Source organism: Falco naumanni, chromosome 1, assembly GCF_017639655.2.
Source record: "Falco naumanni isolate bFalNau1 chromosome 1, bFalNau1.pat, whole genome shotgun sequence".
NCBI lineage: Eukaryota > Metazoa > Chordata > Aves > Falconiformes > Falconidae > Falco > Falco naumanni.
The window spans coordinates 20,760,117-20,776,552 of NC_054054.1; the positions used below are offsets into that span (position 1 = coordinate 20,760,117).

General features: G+C 40.8%; 1 protein-coding gene across 1 annotated transcript in view; it reads right to left on the reverse strand.

The window, feature by feature from the left end:
- Positions 1-16,436, reverse strand: part of SYNPO2 (synaptopodin 2) — a 95,774-nt gene that overhangs the window by 21,310 nt on the left and 58,028 nt on the right. The window contains exons 2-4 of the mRNA XM_040584298.1: positions 11,316-11,467; positions 6,213-7,006; positions 634-2,816 (exon numbers count right to left, since the gene is read on the reverse strand). Coding sequence (XP_040440232.1) covers positions 634-2,816; positions 6,213-7,006; positions 11,316-11,467 — 3,129 coding nt within the window. The remainder of the gene's footprint in view (positions 1-633; positions 2,817-6,212; positions 7,007-11,315; positions 11,468-16,436) is intronic.

A 16,436-nucleotide genomic window follows, 5' to 3' on the forward strand; every position in this document is an offset into this window, starting at 1 on the left:
AAGCCCCTGGCCGATCAATCAGATTCCTGTGGAAGGACCTTTGAGCCAGGACAGATTCCAACTGAATTCAGTCGGTCTCTGTGCAGGCCAAAGGACTATCCAGTTGTATTCTGCTAGTGATCAGTCAGAGTCTAATACTGTATTTATTTTACGCTGTAATATTACTAATACATATTACTATTAATATCATCTAATAAGGCACCTCTTTAAAAAAAAAGTCCTCAAATCCCTAAGTCATTAGAACATAGTTAGGGAGGGGGGCAGCAAGAAAGCTCTTTTCTATTAATTTGACGTACCAAGAATATTGCTTACTGTTGTTTCTGCTGTAGTCTAAAGCAAAAACCTAGTGTCCTGCTTGCTTAATACAATGGTATCTATTCATTGCAGGATGTTACGTGTATAAAGCATATGCACAAATGTGCTAAAATTTTCATCTATTTTGATTCCTTAAAAAAGTTCAAATATTTTGGACCCAGATTTGAGGTGATACATCTGACATTATTAGGTAAGCTAAGGAATACTATTGGCACTGGTTTTGTGCCAGGTTACCATTGTAAACAATTGATTGCAAGCAAAATGGACACTAAGTTTCAGCTATAAAGTTTACTCTTCAATAATTGATGGCTTCCACACCTGTGCAGTGACGCCAGCTTTCTTTGCTGAAAATTTTGGCCTCGGAGCAGTAAACAAAGAAGATGTGGTGGATTCTGGCTTAGAAAATGCAGAGTAGCCTGTAGATGAATATGATTCGTTTACTGGAATAGAGGCATTTGACTGAAACAAAGGTGGTGAACTGTAGGCTGGCACGGAGTACACTGAAGATGGCCGGGCGTTAGTGGGAGAGCCAGCACTAGGTGGTCTTAAAGGTAGAGCTTGCTTGGAAGTGGACAACTTTGATGTCTGCTTAATTGCAAGGCTTTCCTTAGTACTAGGAGGTTGAAAAGTAAATAAAGATGCATCGAGTTGATAAGGTTGATGTTTCATAATATCCAAAGCATTGAGACCTTTCTTAGGTTTTCTTTTTGTATTCTTGGTAGCAGCAGTGGATTTGGAGGAAGGTTTGGTAGCAGCAGGAGGGTAAGATGGGCAGTGGATGGGATTATAAGCGACAGGTGGAGGTGCTCGGACATTAGATGAATATTTCCAAGAAGCTGGTAAAGATGGAGTTGGAGATGAGGCTCGTGCCATATTTGCCTGCACAGTCTCTGAATCTACCACATACTTCTCCATTCGAGAGTGCCTTCTGGCAAATAACTGTGCTCCTTTTCCACTCATAGCTGGTGGCAACTCAAAGGGTGGCTTTGTTCCTCCAGCACTTGGTGTGACTGGTGGTGTCTTGGGTGTGTGGCTTGGACTTGCTAGGGTTGCCTGAGGCCCTTTGAAAGGACCAGCTAGGTTGAGAGTACTTGGGGGATGCGCAGGAGAATGAGGAGACTGTGGAGATTTGGGTGGTGCAGGATATGCTGCCTGAGGTGAGGCTGGTGCTGGGAAAGAGGGAGCCTTGTTAGGAGCCACAGCTGAAGGTGACCAAACTGGCGAAACTGGAGTATCAGCACTAGGAGAGACCTTGAGTGAAGGCTTTGGAGCAACAGGAGGAGGGGCCTTTTGTTTAGATGCTTGAGTCTGCATGAAATTGCAAGCTTCAGCTCCCAAACTGAGGTAGTCTTCTTCAGGTCCTGACTCAAAACCAGCTCCAGTACCTTTTTTGCCCTCTGCATTGTGTACAAGGGACAACAGGGCAGGATTAGGACTTACTTTGGGTGTTTCTTTGAAAGTGAACATAGGTTTTGAAGTGCTTCTTCTCTTCGCCTCTTGCAGTATCCCAGTTCTTTTGGCTGGCACTGCAATCCTTTCATCTCTGGATGCTATATGTTCTGTTGGCTCGATGGGTGACCACACAGCTGGAGCAGCTCTGCTGGCTACAGGAGCTGAAACAGGTCTATATAAAGCGTCAGGTGGTGGGCTAACAGAGCAGTAAGGAGGTGGCCCTGGTATGTCTGAAAGAGGACTAGTGACATTTCTTACAGATGAAAATGGTGCAGCTGCTCGGTTTTGAACGCCAGAAGAGAAGGGTTTAGCTGTTTTATTCAAAGATGCTGCTTTTTGAGCTTCAGAGGACTGAAAAGAGAGGTTTGTGTCTGGTGCTAAGCCAAAGCCATTTTGTTGTACCATTTTGCTATAATTGTGGCTCACATCTGCATAGCTTTTGCTCACACAGGTCTGCTGTCTTGACATTTCTTCCTCTTTTGTTTGATAGACTGAAGAGCTTACTTTCTGGAAGTTCTCTGATATGGTGGCTTCCCTTTGTTCCTCTGTATGCACTGTGCGTGCCTTCATCTCCTCTTGCTCAGCTGTAATCTGATCCATCCTCTGCCGCCTCTTGGCAAACATGAGGGCCCCTTTACCTGTGCTCTCTGGAAGCGTCTGCATCTCGTCTCCACTTTTTGTCTTCTTTTCAACCTCAAGTAGACCACTGTCCCAGTCAAATGTCACAATCTTGCCGTCGTTGTCAATGTCAGAGAAGAAATCTTCATCTATTTCTGACTCACTTGTTGCAAGCAAACTCACTTCAAAAGTGTTTTCTTTGTCCCCCTCTTCACCTTCACCTTCTTCACCCTCGTCTTCGTCACGTTCTAACTCCCCAGTACCGTAGCTGACTAAAGTATATTTCCTGGCCCTTTGACGACGCTTCTTGAACATCAACACCCCCTTGGAATTGGGATTGGGAGCTGCTGTCAGCAGCAATGCAATACTTTTACATTTAGATTTGGCTTCTTTGACCTGCTTCTCTGACAGACTCTCACTTCGCCGGAGCCCTGTGGAAAGAATTGAAAGGCACATTTAATTTTACACAGCCCACAAAAATAGTTCTGCATTTACCTATACTGAAATTTACCCACTGTCCCCTTTCTATATATAAGACCTTTTTTTTTTTTTTTTTTATGGAGAGGTCATTATACTTAATTTACTAATGCACCTAATTTACTAATACACAATATACTTAATATACTAATTCCCATAATAGCAACTGTGTTGTGAATTCCATTCCCAGCGTTCCTTAGAGCCACACCCAAACAAGTTCAAAGGCTACATCACTTTTGTTAGGACTTTTTTAGTTCAACAGGAAGGTTACATGACGTGTGTCTCTGTTTCTAGCATTCTTGATTTTATTCCCATAAGTAATCTCAGCAGCAACAGGCAGACAGTATTTTCTCATTTATTATATTTCTATGATCTGTTATTTACCAAGTGTTTGACCACAGTTCTTAGGCTTACAGCAGACATTCCCAGCCAGCCAGGCCCATGACTGCTTAACATCTGAGTTCAAATAAAACTGAGTGTATTCCATCTGACAGTGATGGCAGCTTCTGCCATTTATGTTTTTATTTTACTCGTATGAATGACAAAATGCGTATAGTTGCTAAAAAGTAGGTATGCTTCTATATATTAGCTATTTAAAAGCAAGTATAAATCCACAAAGGCATACACAGAAACAGTTAGCATTAACTTTCAGCCCCTTGGAAGACATGAGATTTTGGGTATGGTACTCAATGAAAGCAGGTTTCAGTCTTTTAGGAAACATTACTTGCCTGAAACATAATCCAAAATTGTTTAACGGCTCCAGAATATTTGTTTCAAAAATGTGGCAAGAATGAATACATATTTAAGAACTTAATCAAGGAGGCTCAACTAACTTCTCAAGAGTATTCGCTAGCATATATCAATAATACATATTTCTTAAAAGCATAAATTATTGGTTTTCATCAAGTCATGTGTAACAGGAATAGATGCAGCTGTAAAGCTGACAGATGCGCTGCACATCAGCATGATTGCCTCCTTGTTATGTGACATGGAGTATTTGCCTCATGGGGCAACACTAGTCAGGTGGTGTCCCTGTTTCTTTCTCTTCCTTATATTCTACTGCCACATCTCATGAATGACAGCCCCATTAGCTTCTTCCTTTAAAAAGCTAGAATGTAATGCTGTTCCTGCCTAAAGCAGTGGTCGCCTTCCACTTAATTTCAAAAGGAAAAAAGTAAGCCTCTCATATATGAAATCAGAACTGTAAATTATATAGTATGTCTTACTAGCATAAATAAAGCAAACTCATTAAAGAAAGCCATGTGATGTTTTTTCCATTAATGATCCTTTTAGCCATGTCGGTAGATGGAGTCTGATACTTCTCCTATTAAAGACAATTGGAGTTTTGCCATTATGCCAGATGACAGCATGGCTGGAGCAATGGTTCTTACAAGAACCTATAAACCAGAAAAAAGCATGGCACCCAAACCAGAAATGTTTAATATTTTATTGTGAGAGGGCCAAATCACATAATCCTTGGCTCAGTCTTTTGATGATCCCAGTGCTTACAATAGTCACTGAAGACATTTTTTAAAAGTGTGGGCCTTAGTGTTAGAGTGCCTCTGCAAACAGAAAGCATGCAAGTTCTACACTTTCAAATAGGCTACTTGCATCAGCAGGATGTGTTTTTCTGGGAAGGGAATTTAGCAGGTACCCGTGCGGTTCTGTGAAAAGCAAAAATGGAAACTTTTCATTTTGCTAGCATATTTTTTCTTAATTCATCCAGATAGTTACTTAATAGTTTCAAAAGATGGCAGAAGAAATGTTACCTGTTCAGGTAAATAATATGGGAATACTATTTACAGAGAAAATTTCTGCTAATGAGATCAAACACCTATAATAAATGTTCTCTAGTTGAGACTTCAGTACTGCATTATAACTTAAATTTACCAAAAAAATGCATAGTATTTGCTGCACACAGATTCCTGTATGCTTGGCAATTTGTTTGCTCTCATGCGTAGACAGGATTTTACAAATAATAGTGTTAGTAATACTAATTTTAATTATAATTAAATTTTATTTTTATAAGTAATAATAAAAAAAAAGCAAGCATTTTTATAGATTAAATCAGTGGTTCCTAAGGATAACAACCTGCTACTTGATTAGAAGGAATTGAGATTGTCATAGTTAAGATGGAAAAAGGACAGACTGTGTGTTACTTGAACAAAAAGTTTATCATGTAATGTATAGTTCATTCTTTGTACTTTTGCCTTATTAGACAGGCACTGCAAGTAATTTTCTAGGAAAGACAGGCACAGTCCCACAGTTGGTTCTAACTTTGCAGTCAAAATGTAAAGCATGTGCACTTTTCTTTTATGCTTCATTTAATATGCCAAAAATACGTGGATTGCATACAGACACTTAGGCATAAGTAACAGTTTAATCCACTTGCCAATAAGATACAAATGGTTATCATGCTAAAAATATGCTTACAGAGGAATTAGCAGTGGGTTAGCAGACTAGTTCCAACACTGCATATGAAATAGCTTGTTGCTACAGTATATCACTGCACACATTCAAGCACCTTTGACATACTGCTACTAGATCCCCAGACAGGATTCTTTACATTGTTGGGAAAGAGCAAGCAACCAATAGAAAGGTCCCAAATGAATAAAATAAAATAAAATAAAAAAATAATAAATAGTATCTATCTACAATCAGTTAACTAATATTGGATCCAGTTGCAAGTTTGCTTTCATATAAACTTCTTGGACACTTTTTGAAGCTGACCTCTGGGTACGGGAGTCAGAAGAAATAGCATGTTCACTTTACAGTCTGGATAAGACTGATAAAACAGAAAGGATCATGTAACAGTTATACACATGCTAGTGTCTGTCAAAATCTCTTCTGCAGGCAACATCAAGCTTTTCTACTAGCCTTTTTTATTAACTTCTAAGAGCAGTGGCATGGCTTTGATTTTAGATGATGCAAATGACAACACAAAGCTTTTGCTATAAAAGGAGAAATGCACAGGATTCACTTAGACATGTGCAAGCAAGTTGCTTTTTTTGTTAATATTCTACAGATTGCCTCTGAGCAGAATTCAGCCCTTTTTGGAGATGTAAGTATTGTTAGTTGGACAAATTCATGAGTTAATTTCAAAGTGGATGTCTACTAGAGCAAAGTTATACAGCACAGTTAAGGCATTGGTATACTTTTGGCTCATTACCAGGAGCATTGTATTACCCTGAAAATATATATAAAGAAGAAAGAAACATCATTGAAAAGAGTAAGAGAGAGGGAAAGTTAGAAAACTGCAGAAAACATTTTTTTACTAATGCATTCTAAGTTCTGAAATTAAAGTTTAAAAAGATACCCTCAGGCAGTGCACATGATTAGATGGGACATACTTGCGTGCCTCGCCCTGTGCTTGAGAGGTCTGTGATCCCTTTCGGAGTGCTGGTCGTCTTCTCCCTGCTCTGTGCCTTCTGATGAGATTGCAAAGGAGAGGAGAGAAGGAGGTGCTTCTGACTGCCCTCCTTCCACTTGAGAATCAACACACCCCCTTTCAGCTAGAGACCTGGGTGCTTCCTTCTCCCTGTCTGAACAGTCTAGGATCACCTCCACCCTGGGGAGAGATGGAGCTGCATCTTGGATCCTCTTGACCTCTTTGCCACTAGAAAACTGGACTACTTTGCTTGACCACTGGATGTTGCCCTCTTTCATGCCCAGGGGAATTGCAATTACAGGGCTAGTCCCATCTTGTTGTACGCTGGGTCCTCTTCCTGAAGGGGTGCATTTTTCTGCCCCTAAGAGAGTCACAGCAGGAGCATTGGTGCCCTTGTGCACATCATTTGAGAGGGACAACTGCAGCTCAACCATAGTACCGGGCCTTATTTCTTCTGTCTTCCCCCTGAGAGCAGCCTCATCTGTCACGAGCACCTTGGAGGTGCCTATCACTTTAGAAGTAATTCTGTGGCTTTCTGTGGTCTCTTGTTTCATTTCAGAAAAGTGTATGTTGCTTTCTCCTGCTCCCTGGTGAGTCTCACTGTAGATCTCTGTGATGCATAAATCTCCATGGGGTATTTCTTTCTCTGTGTTAATTTGCAGTGTAGTACTCTCCCTATATTCCTCATTTTTTATGTCATCGTGCTTTCCATTTTCTCTTTCAGCACTCAAGGTTTCATTTATTCCACTGGACGATCTGCATATACATAAACAATTCAACAAATTAAGATGCTGTAAGCACAGCAATTGTAAGTACAGTTACAAAAGCAATTCTGTGTAGTATTTTTTCCCTGTATTAATTGTGGTACCTGCTAGCAGGTACATTTAAGTAGAACACTTTTCCCAGAATGTAGAGGTCTTAAATTGAAGCATCCTTTTTTCCTTCGACAATCTTCAAATTAACAGTTCAGTAAGAGGGAAATTACTGTGATAGAACTGTGATCCTACTACCATCTCCTGCAATGTTGAATTACGTCATTCCTAGCATCAGTATGCTTTTGCAGACACGTTTCTGTTATAGTGATTCCAGACAAATGCTGCTGAGACTTCTGGGACAATGCTTCTTCATATTTCACATATGCATGAGAAAATTAACTTTGCATGACCCCAGAAGAGTGGTTAATTTTTGGCTCTGTGGGTACTACTGCAACTGTTTTAGGCACCATCCTCACATATAGTTCCTGTCCCAAACAGTTTACTTTCTAGGGTATAGATAAGTACTGGATGAGGATCAGAGGGAGGGAAATGAATACTTAAAATACACATTCCAAGAACTTCTGTGAAGGTCATCATCCTCATATATATCATGGAATAATTAAAACATTCTGGCCCTATTCCAGTATATGAAGGTGTGATCCAGTGTAAAAGGGTAGAGAGCCCATACAATATTTTCTAGTCATTAAAAAAAAGGTACTTCTAAGTGGCAACTTCCTGAAGCCTACTGTATACCTCAGTGTAGCTCCCTTTTTTAAACTACTCATCCCCCTGGCCCAGTTAGGCTGTTTTACTGGTGTTAGGGCTCCTAGTGTACTCTTTAGCTTCTTCTTTCAGTACTCTGGGCCAGTACTGAAATTCAAGAAGAAACCGTCCCTGTACAGCAAGACTGCAGGCTGTTATTAAGGCTTTCTGTTGACTAGAAAGTAGCAAAACACTTTTTCAAATGAGGGAAGCAGTAGGTAACCTCAGTAAAGTATTAATTTCAAGTATTACAGAGATTTCTGAAATCAAAAGCAGGTCCCAGGTATTCTGAAACTTTGGAACCCCCTACAAAGAAAGGCTGAAAGAAGCAACAGAAGAAATAAATCTGTCAGTACACGGAAGAAACCTCAATGTCACTTGCTTTTCTAGTCATGCAGCATACTGTTTGTAGCAGTCTGGGTCTGCCTCAAATAGCACAAAACGTGTAACATCCATTAAACCACATGTGGAGCTACATAAAGGTCAGACAGATTTTAATTTAGGGAGATGCTTGTGAGTGCTGCTGGATTCTGTCATATGATGCTATTCGGATGATCAATTGTACTGCTTGTAAGTACAGATAAATTACAAGAAACCTGTAAACATTTCCTTGTAAGATATGAGACTGGGGGCTGGGCTAGCTAAATGTTAGCCTTTATTGGTAGCCGAGTGATTGTGTTTGTGTGAGAGACAGAAAATTTTCCACCTTAAAAGGATCTCGCTACTTATGGATATACTTCTACTCTATATAGACATAAGTGTGTATCCATGTGTCAAGAGGCAGAATACTGGGTCAGATCTCTTTTTTGTCGTTTAAGATTCTATTTTGACACATTATTATTTTTGTTTTAGGTCTTTCCAGCTCACTGCAGGAGCAACACCCCTGGTGTAATTCCAGGAAGGAAGCAAAACTCATGGAGTCAGCACACCAGGGTTTGTCTCAGAGTCATGTTTTACTCCCTACGTGGTGCATTTCATTTTGGTATGCACCGAGCACACTCCCTACTTCCCCCTAGAGATTTTCTTTCTAGACTCAGTGCTAGCCCAAGGGTTGCTAACACTGATGTGAAAGGGCAGGCTAGCATTTCTGTTTCTATCCTCACTCTTGGTGTTTCCTGGATACATCTGTTCAGCATTTGTCAGGAAGGTCAGCAAGATGCTCCCCCACACAGCATCTGGAGAGTGCCCACCCTACAGAGTGTCTCTTTCCTATGATCCTGTAAACCAAAGATTTTGTGAGCACTGCTGATCAGTAACTGACTGTGGTTTACAGGGCATTGGGAGAACTCTGTGCAGACATCAAAGGCCAAGTAGCATTTTAAAAACTACTTTAAAAAACTTAACTTTCCTCCCAGTAACCTTGGTAACAGCAGTTAGGCCAACAATGAGTGCCTATGAAAATCTCATCCTTCATGCAAATAGTTCAAGAACAGTCAGAAGCTTCCCAAGGAGAAATATTCTTCCCTGCCAGCGAAATGTGCTGGGATGTAAAAGTCACCATTGAAGCACCATTTTCAATAGGCACTATTCTTTCCCTATGATTTCCAGCATTTTTTTCAGATGGCTGCTAACAAGTGGCTACTCAGGAAAGGAAGGGTTTGCTACTCATTGCTCTGAGGATGATAAGACATTTCCTGAAAGATCCTTCTGGTGGTAGTGCTGAGAGGGCTACTACCCACAGAGGAGGTGGCAGAGGAAGTGTTTCAGTTTATTCTTCCATACCCTGGAAGATAATGACAGTAGGGCTGATGAGAAGAAATTCAAAGATTCTCATGGTGAAATCCTTTAGAAAGTTTTAGTCACTTTCAGAGTGTTGTGCAACTGCAGTTTTCTTAAAATTTCTAACAGATGCAGTTTCATTCCATGAAACACTGAATTACGTAGTCTGAGCACTCTGGTTTGGTTCTGATTTTTAGGATGTTGAAAACCAGATTGATTCTTGCTGTTCACCATACAGTTCCAGTTGGGGGCAACGGAGTGAACAGAAGATGTGCCGTGACTTTCAGCTGGAGTGTATGGTGGCCTTCAGACCAACTGAAATACCAGTTACAAAGCAGCAACAGGCAGGAGTCAAAGCATATGGAGCTAGTTCTATGGCTGCAAAGAAGACAGCTGGTCAGCCACAAATACCATTTTTGTAAGTGCAGTTCCAATAGTTGTGTTATGAGTTAAAAACATAAGAATGCAGATATCACATGAGGAACATTCAAGTGGTACACCACTGAAACAGAAACAAGAGCTATGCACTATGGAGAAGGTAAGTGTAATCCTCACTTATCACTGTTCCCCTGATCTCGTCACAGTGATCCATAACTCAGCCCAAGACAACATACACAGACAGGCCACGCAAAATGTCTGCCATAAATGAAAAGAATAGTCCTTGAGAGCATCTTGTTTTGAAGGCAGATTGTAACTTTGAAAGGCTAGACACTAGGAAAGTTCCTTTGTGCAGGTTGCAGAAACCACAGAGGAATTTCACGTCTTTTCCTGGTAACCAGAGACAACTGCCTTTTTTGCACCAAAGTCCTTTTTCAGCCTTTCCAGTGCCACTGCTCTGTTAGCTGTTGTGATGAATCCTGACTCCTTCTGTCCTCCTGCTCCTGCCTGTGGGAGAGCAGACACTGGGAACTGCAGGAGCTCAGGGGGAGCCATAATTCCTTACGAGGAGTGTGGAAGTCTCAGGTCTTTTCTTCCTCTTCTTACCCACACTGATGGCAATTCAGAGTTCATCTTGTCTGAATTCACAAAGTCTGGGGAGAATGTGCTTACTGCAACTCAAGATCACATATATTACACTGATAATTACAGAACAGCCACTGGAATACACTGATGTATGGGTGAGCAATATTGCCACTTGCTTGCAAATTTACGTGATGGTTCTCTAAGAAGCTTGAAGCATTTTGAAAGAAAACTGAAATTCACTATCACTATTTTATACATGGAGAAGCTGAGAGCCAGAGAGCCTTAAGTGACTTGTCCCACCTCATCTAGTGAAGTGATAACAGCTACAGAAATAGAATTCATGATTTCCAGACCCTCTGCCCCTCCTGACTGCTAAAACATTTTGCCACCCAAGAAGACCATTTGCCATGTCATCATCAAGGCATATCTGTGTAACACACTTTCTCCGTCTACACAGCCTGTGCTTTTTGTAAGCCTCACTTCCCTATCTATGGGGAATAACAACACTTCACTACTTCAAAGGGGTGGAAAGAATAATTGTACTCAAGACTGTAGTATGCAGATATGGTAGTGGACACCTTGTAAGTATTAAGAATACTTAATAAGAAATAAATTTGTTACGTTTGGAGACTGTACTCTTAATTCTGTGCCTGAACTGTGATGTTCAGATTATATACAATAATTCTTTCAGGTCAAATACTCCGTCTTCCCTCCCTTTTCCATACAGACAGGCAGACTTACAGACTAATAAGAGGACTATCAGAAGCTCACAGTGTAAGTCTGCAAAATGACTGCATTCAAAACCAGAATTTTCCATGTGGTTCACTGAACCAAATTACATCAAAGCATTCTGAGCATTCCTGTACCTCTTGATAAGCATCTGCAGGACGTCAGTCAGGCTTTCCATCAGAACAATAACTTCAGCATAGGTTAAGTCTCCACAAGGCTTGCCATTGATAGACACCACCTCATCTCCCTCACACAGTCCAGCTTTAGCTGCTTTGCTCTTGTTGCGAACCTACAATGAGTCAAAAACAAATTTTGAATGGCACAATTAGTGTTCATTTGAAAACTACGACCATGTCCTCAACTTCCTTTTGTCTATACAAAAGAAAAAGAATCAGTAATATTGATCATAAACATATTTCTAGTAACACAAATTAATACTTCTCCCAGTTCACGTTAATGCTGTTTTGGCCAGTAATAACAAATACAAAAACTTCTGCTTTACTGAGCTTGTGAGCTACATGTCAAATAGGTTGGATTTATTTTTTTATAAACAGGGAGACAGAAGTTTGGGGCAAAAATCAGTTGATCAGAGTTTAGCAGAAATGCACAAAATCTCATTAGTTTCTCCCAAAATAAAAGACTACTAGAGGTGAAACCTGTGCCAGGATTTTAAAAGAAAAGTGTGTAACTTCAGGCTTCTCTGGGCAGAATGTCAGTATCCACACACGGTTAGAGCTGTAGGTATACAGACTTCTGGTATACTGGACACTGTTCCTTGGATGCCCAACTGTAGTTTTAGTTGTCAAACTATAAACATCTGAATCACTGGAGATCCTAAATCCATGTTCAGATAATCCATCTAAATAAGTGCTCTGATTTATGAAAGTTAAGACATGCTCGTTATGGTTTAACCTTCCCTCTCAAGTACTCGTTCAAGAACCTTACACAGCTTGGTTTCTTGCTGTTTCAGTTCTTTTTCCACTGGCAGTATGTTATAACTTATCACAGTCTTTCTACAACAAAACCTAGACAGCTTTAACACCACTCAAGGTATGTCATACAGTTGACTGCTATTTTTAAAGTACATATTTGGCAAACAGTATGTTATATTAACCAGGATGTTTGCAGGAGTCTATTTTAAAATGACACATATACATAAAAGGTCTGTCCTTGGGTTCTTTGCTCTTAAACTTGTACCTGTTGGCTTGAGTATTTTGGCCTTATACAGCGCTCAGTTGGTGGGTCAATATGTTATCCTTATTAATTCTCATAGCGTTTTCTTGAATATTTTTGAAGTAGTCTAGCTCTACCACACTCAGAACAGCAGTCAGTCCCCGCTGGCTCTAGGAAGGTTACTTCTGATAGACACCAGATTTGAGGGTGCAACTTTCCCACAGACGCATGGAATTATCCCAAATATACTATTAGGCCATGGGGCTGGTACCTGAGATGCATTTCTGGAGGCAATTTTGGAAAGCTTCTTGGAGTCAGGTTGATATGTGGAATAAAGAGTGAGATTGCATATTTTTCTGTGGCAGCACCATACATCTTTGTTGTTTCAATTTACACATACCCATATATCATATTATAGCGTTTTAGGCAGGGAAAAAACAGAAGCCTTGTGCACACAGAAGCCGGTTTCTACCTTGCAGAGTTCACATTTACAAATATGGAGTGGTATGCCGCTCTGTTTATATCCCCTTAGGCAAGAGCATAAACATCCTTGTGCTTTGGGAAGAAATGACAGTTTAGACAGTGTTTAGAATGTTTTGCTTCATATATGAGTGAGGATTTGGGTTGAGGTTTTGTTATTGGTTTTTAAAAGCTATTAAAATGTAAAGGCCTGATTGCAAATATGTAATGTGAATGCTAGGAAGAATTTTGAGGGGCACTTTTTCAAAAACCATGGAAACAGCAATTACAGCAACATGTGAACTCTGAAATAGGGTTATGTGATGCCTAGACTGTGAGAAGAAAACTTGTTTCTGTTTCTTCATTAAATGTTAGTAAGATTATTTGGGGTCCGTTCTGTCACAGATTATCATTACAGCTGTCTCAGGAGAGAAACTGTTACCCATTTCATAGCTTCAGTGATTTATGTCAAAAAGCAAAAGTACAAATATACCATGCTAATAGGTCTACATGAATTGCTACACAACTCAACAAACTCCATAGTTTTTTAAACTGACTCCTTGGTAGCGTACAACGGAAGCAGACAACGGCACTGAATTTCATTTTAAAGTTCTTGAAAGGGCACCTCTGTCCATTCTGCTGCCTTGTGATTGTTGGAAGATCACAATTGTGAGATATTTGGACTGTCACACAAAACTTCAGCCCCTTTTTTGACTGGTCACACAGGAAAGATATTACTGTAAGTTGCTATGCCTCATTCTCTGGTAGCATTTCAGTTCATGTGCACATCAGACCAAATTTCCTGTCATTATTATATTTCCAGGTTTATCTACATAAATCGAACCTTTAACATGATTTTACCATTGCAGGATCACACTGCACATGCTGTACATATTAATAGTTCTCCTGACTATATGTCAGCCTTTTTCCCAGCCTCCCCCAGAGGCACCTGTGCATCCCAAATTTGAGTAATGTCTATATATCACCTCAGTATTATCAGGGGTTTTTTTTGTGTTTCTGTTGGGAGAATAAAAGGGAGGAGAGAGCACTAACAACAAGTGAGCAAGGGCAGGTTGTACAATAACTTATAGCAGGTTGCTTCTAGGGTAGAAATATACCATCTTCGTTTGTGTTATTTTAGCCTCAAGATATCACCATGTTACTCAGCAATACGTAGACTGCCTTGCCAGACAAGCTGTAATTGTGTCTGGGTTTGATTATTGGTCTTCAATGGAAACCCACAAAAATGAACAAAATAATTTACTTATGTAAACCATAAATTTTCAGGTTTCTGGAAAAAAGAAAAAAAAACCCAGAACAACAAAAAATCCAAGATTTGTGGAAAGCAGGATCTCCCTGGTAAAGTAAGTGTTTAGTGGACAGTTTTCTCTCAGAGGAAGTTTTGGCAGAAAGTCTTTGATGAGCCCACTGGGAAACAAAAGCTACCTCTGTTAGCACAAGTACAGCTTCATCACACAGGGGGCAGTGAGAAACCTTTATCCAGTTCTTGGGAACTTAAATCAAGGCATTTTTGGTTGCAAAACAGAAGAGATTCTTCCAAAACTAGTGATTGCTCTTGTCTTGTAGTGCAGCCTGGGCTTCCTCTGTTGTTTGTTTCTCCTATCTACTTTGGGCTGGTGTTTTCTTTAGGAAGGAAAAGTAGGTTTTCCCATAAAATTTCGAATGGGATCTCAGTACTAGAAAAATACGTTTGCAAAGATTCTCTTAGTTTTTCAATGCTTGCAGTACCAGTATAACACAGCAAAGCTGAGCCCGTACTGTGAGGGCTGAACCTTTCAAGACATGAGCTGCTCCTGGGCATGTTGAAGAGCTTTAGCCCACTTTCCCTTGGTCCTGCCTGTATTGCTTTTCTGCTCCCCTTCAGTCAGGATTCTTCTTTTTTATTATTCAAGTTATGTATCATGCAGTTGTTAGAATACTTCAGTTTTCTTCCAATCACAATATTTCCAGTGAAATGGCAATGCGAATATTTACTCTGAATTCCAAAAGTGTTAAGGAAATCATTGTACAAGGTATATTGGCATTGCAGCAGTACTGACCTTAGTCAGTGCTGTGGATACTCTGCCCATAAAGAGTTTTAGATTTCTGATTTTTTAGCAGTGTTAAAGTGTTGGATATAAATAGTTCTACATAAAGATTTCAGGTTATTCTGAGCCATTTGTTATAATATTCTCTAAATTCAGGTGTTTATGTGGCCATTACTAAAGGGTGTGAAGAACAGTGCTGGGTCGCTTGGACAATTTACCTGAAATACGTAGTTTCTTTATGTTCTCTGATTACCCCTGTACTCAGAATTTCCCACTCACAGGAGCGTCCCTCATTGCTTAAGACACCAAGTGCAGAGCAATTCCTCCTACCCACTGAGATATTAATTTTAGGGGAAACTTCCTTTGTGGAGAACTTAGCCCAGATGCTCGCTGTTACCTGAGCACCACGGAGGAGCCAGGACCCAGCTGTGAGCAGTGCCAGACAAGCCCGCACAAGCAGCAGCAGCCCTGCGCCCTGGGACATCAGGCCATGGGGGCTGGTGGAGGGCTCCTCAGCCCCTCACCTGGAACCTAATCACAAACAGCAGCTGCAACAAGGGACTGGGGGCTGTCCAGAGGCTCTTCAGGAGGGCCTATAAAGACTTGAGGTGGAAACTCTGAGTGAGTAAGGTTTGGATGCTGTACTTGTGACTGGTTGCATCTCAGAGGCACAGGTATGTGGAGGGGAGAGTGTGGGATAGTAACTTGTGGTGGGTTGGTGGTAGCTGTGGGGTGGTGCTGGGGCTGGAGTAGTCATTGGTGTCTGCAGCATGTGGCAGTTTCAGTCAGTTTCTTAACCAGTGAAAGGTGAATAAACAGGGATACACAGTGGCTGTGCTGGTGTGGTGCAAAGGTGGGGTTTCATAGAGAAAGCTAATGTGGGGTGCCCAGCTGTTGTGCTAGGCATGTTCTAGTGTTTTTACTTTTGCTCTAGCCTCATTCTGTCTTCTGGGGACTCCTTGCCAGGCAGCAGGTATTAGGTCTGCTGCTTTGATTTAATCTGAAAGTGGTTCATTTTGTACAACCCAAAACTGTTCTGTGCTGTGAAGCAATACAGGGTAAATCAGGATAATAGAGAAACTTGCTTCAAAAAATGTGATCCTGACAAAGCTAAAAAGCTAATGTAGGTGCACCTGTTACTTGTTGTGGCTGCAAGTGTATGCACAGACAGCAACTGGAGCTCAGCTTACCAGCTGATGATCTTGGTTGTGTGCCTGAGCCCTATAATAAGCAGATCAGAGAGTGAGATATGTTGAACCTGATAACAACATCAACAAGTTGTAGCTCAAAGTGAGGCAGATAGACTTGTGGATACTCTGCAGTCCTGGTTCTCCAATTGCACAAGTAAGGCATTGTTAGGATATTCCATAGTCTTGCTTTTACCAGTGACTTTTTGGGAAGGATGGTGTATGTCTTAATCTTATTCTGGTGTGCTGCTAGAAGTATGCATCTGTATCTGGGAGGGTCATCTAAGTGGTGTGTGTCAGATGTTGCCTGGCTGAGCAATCAGGCTCAATGATTGCTCAGCCTGGGTGAGCAATCAATCTGAGACCATGAGCTGGCTGAGCATAAGCACAA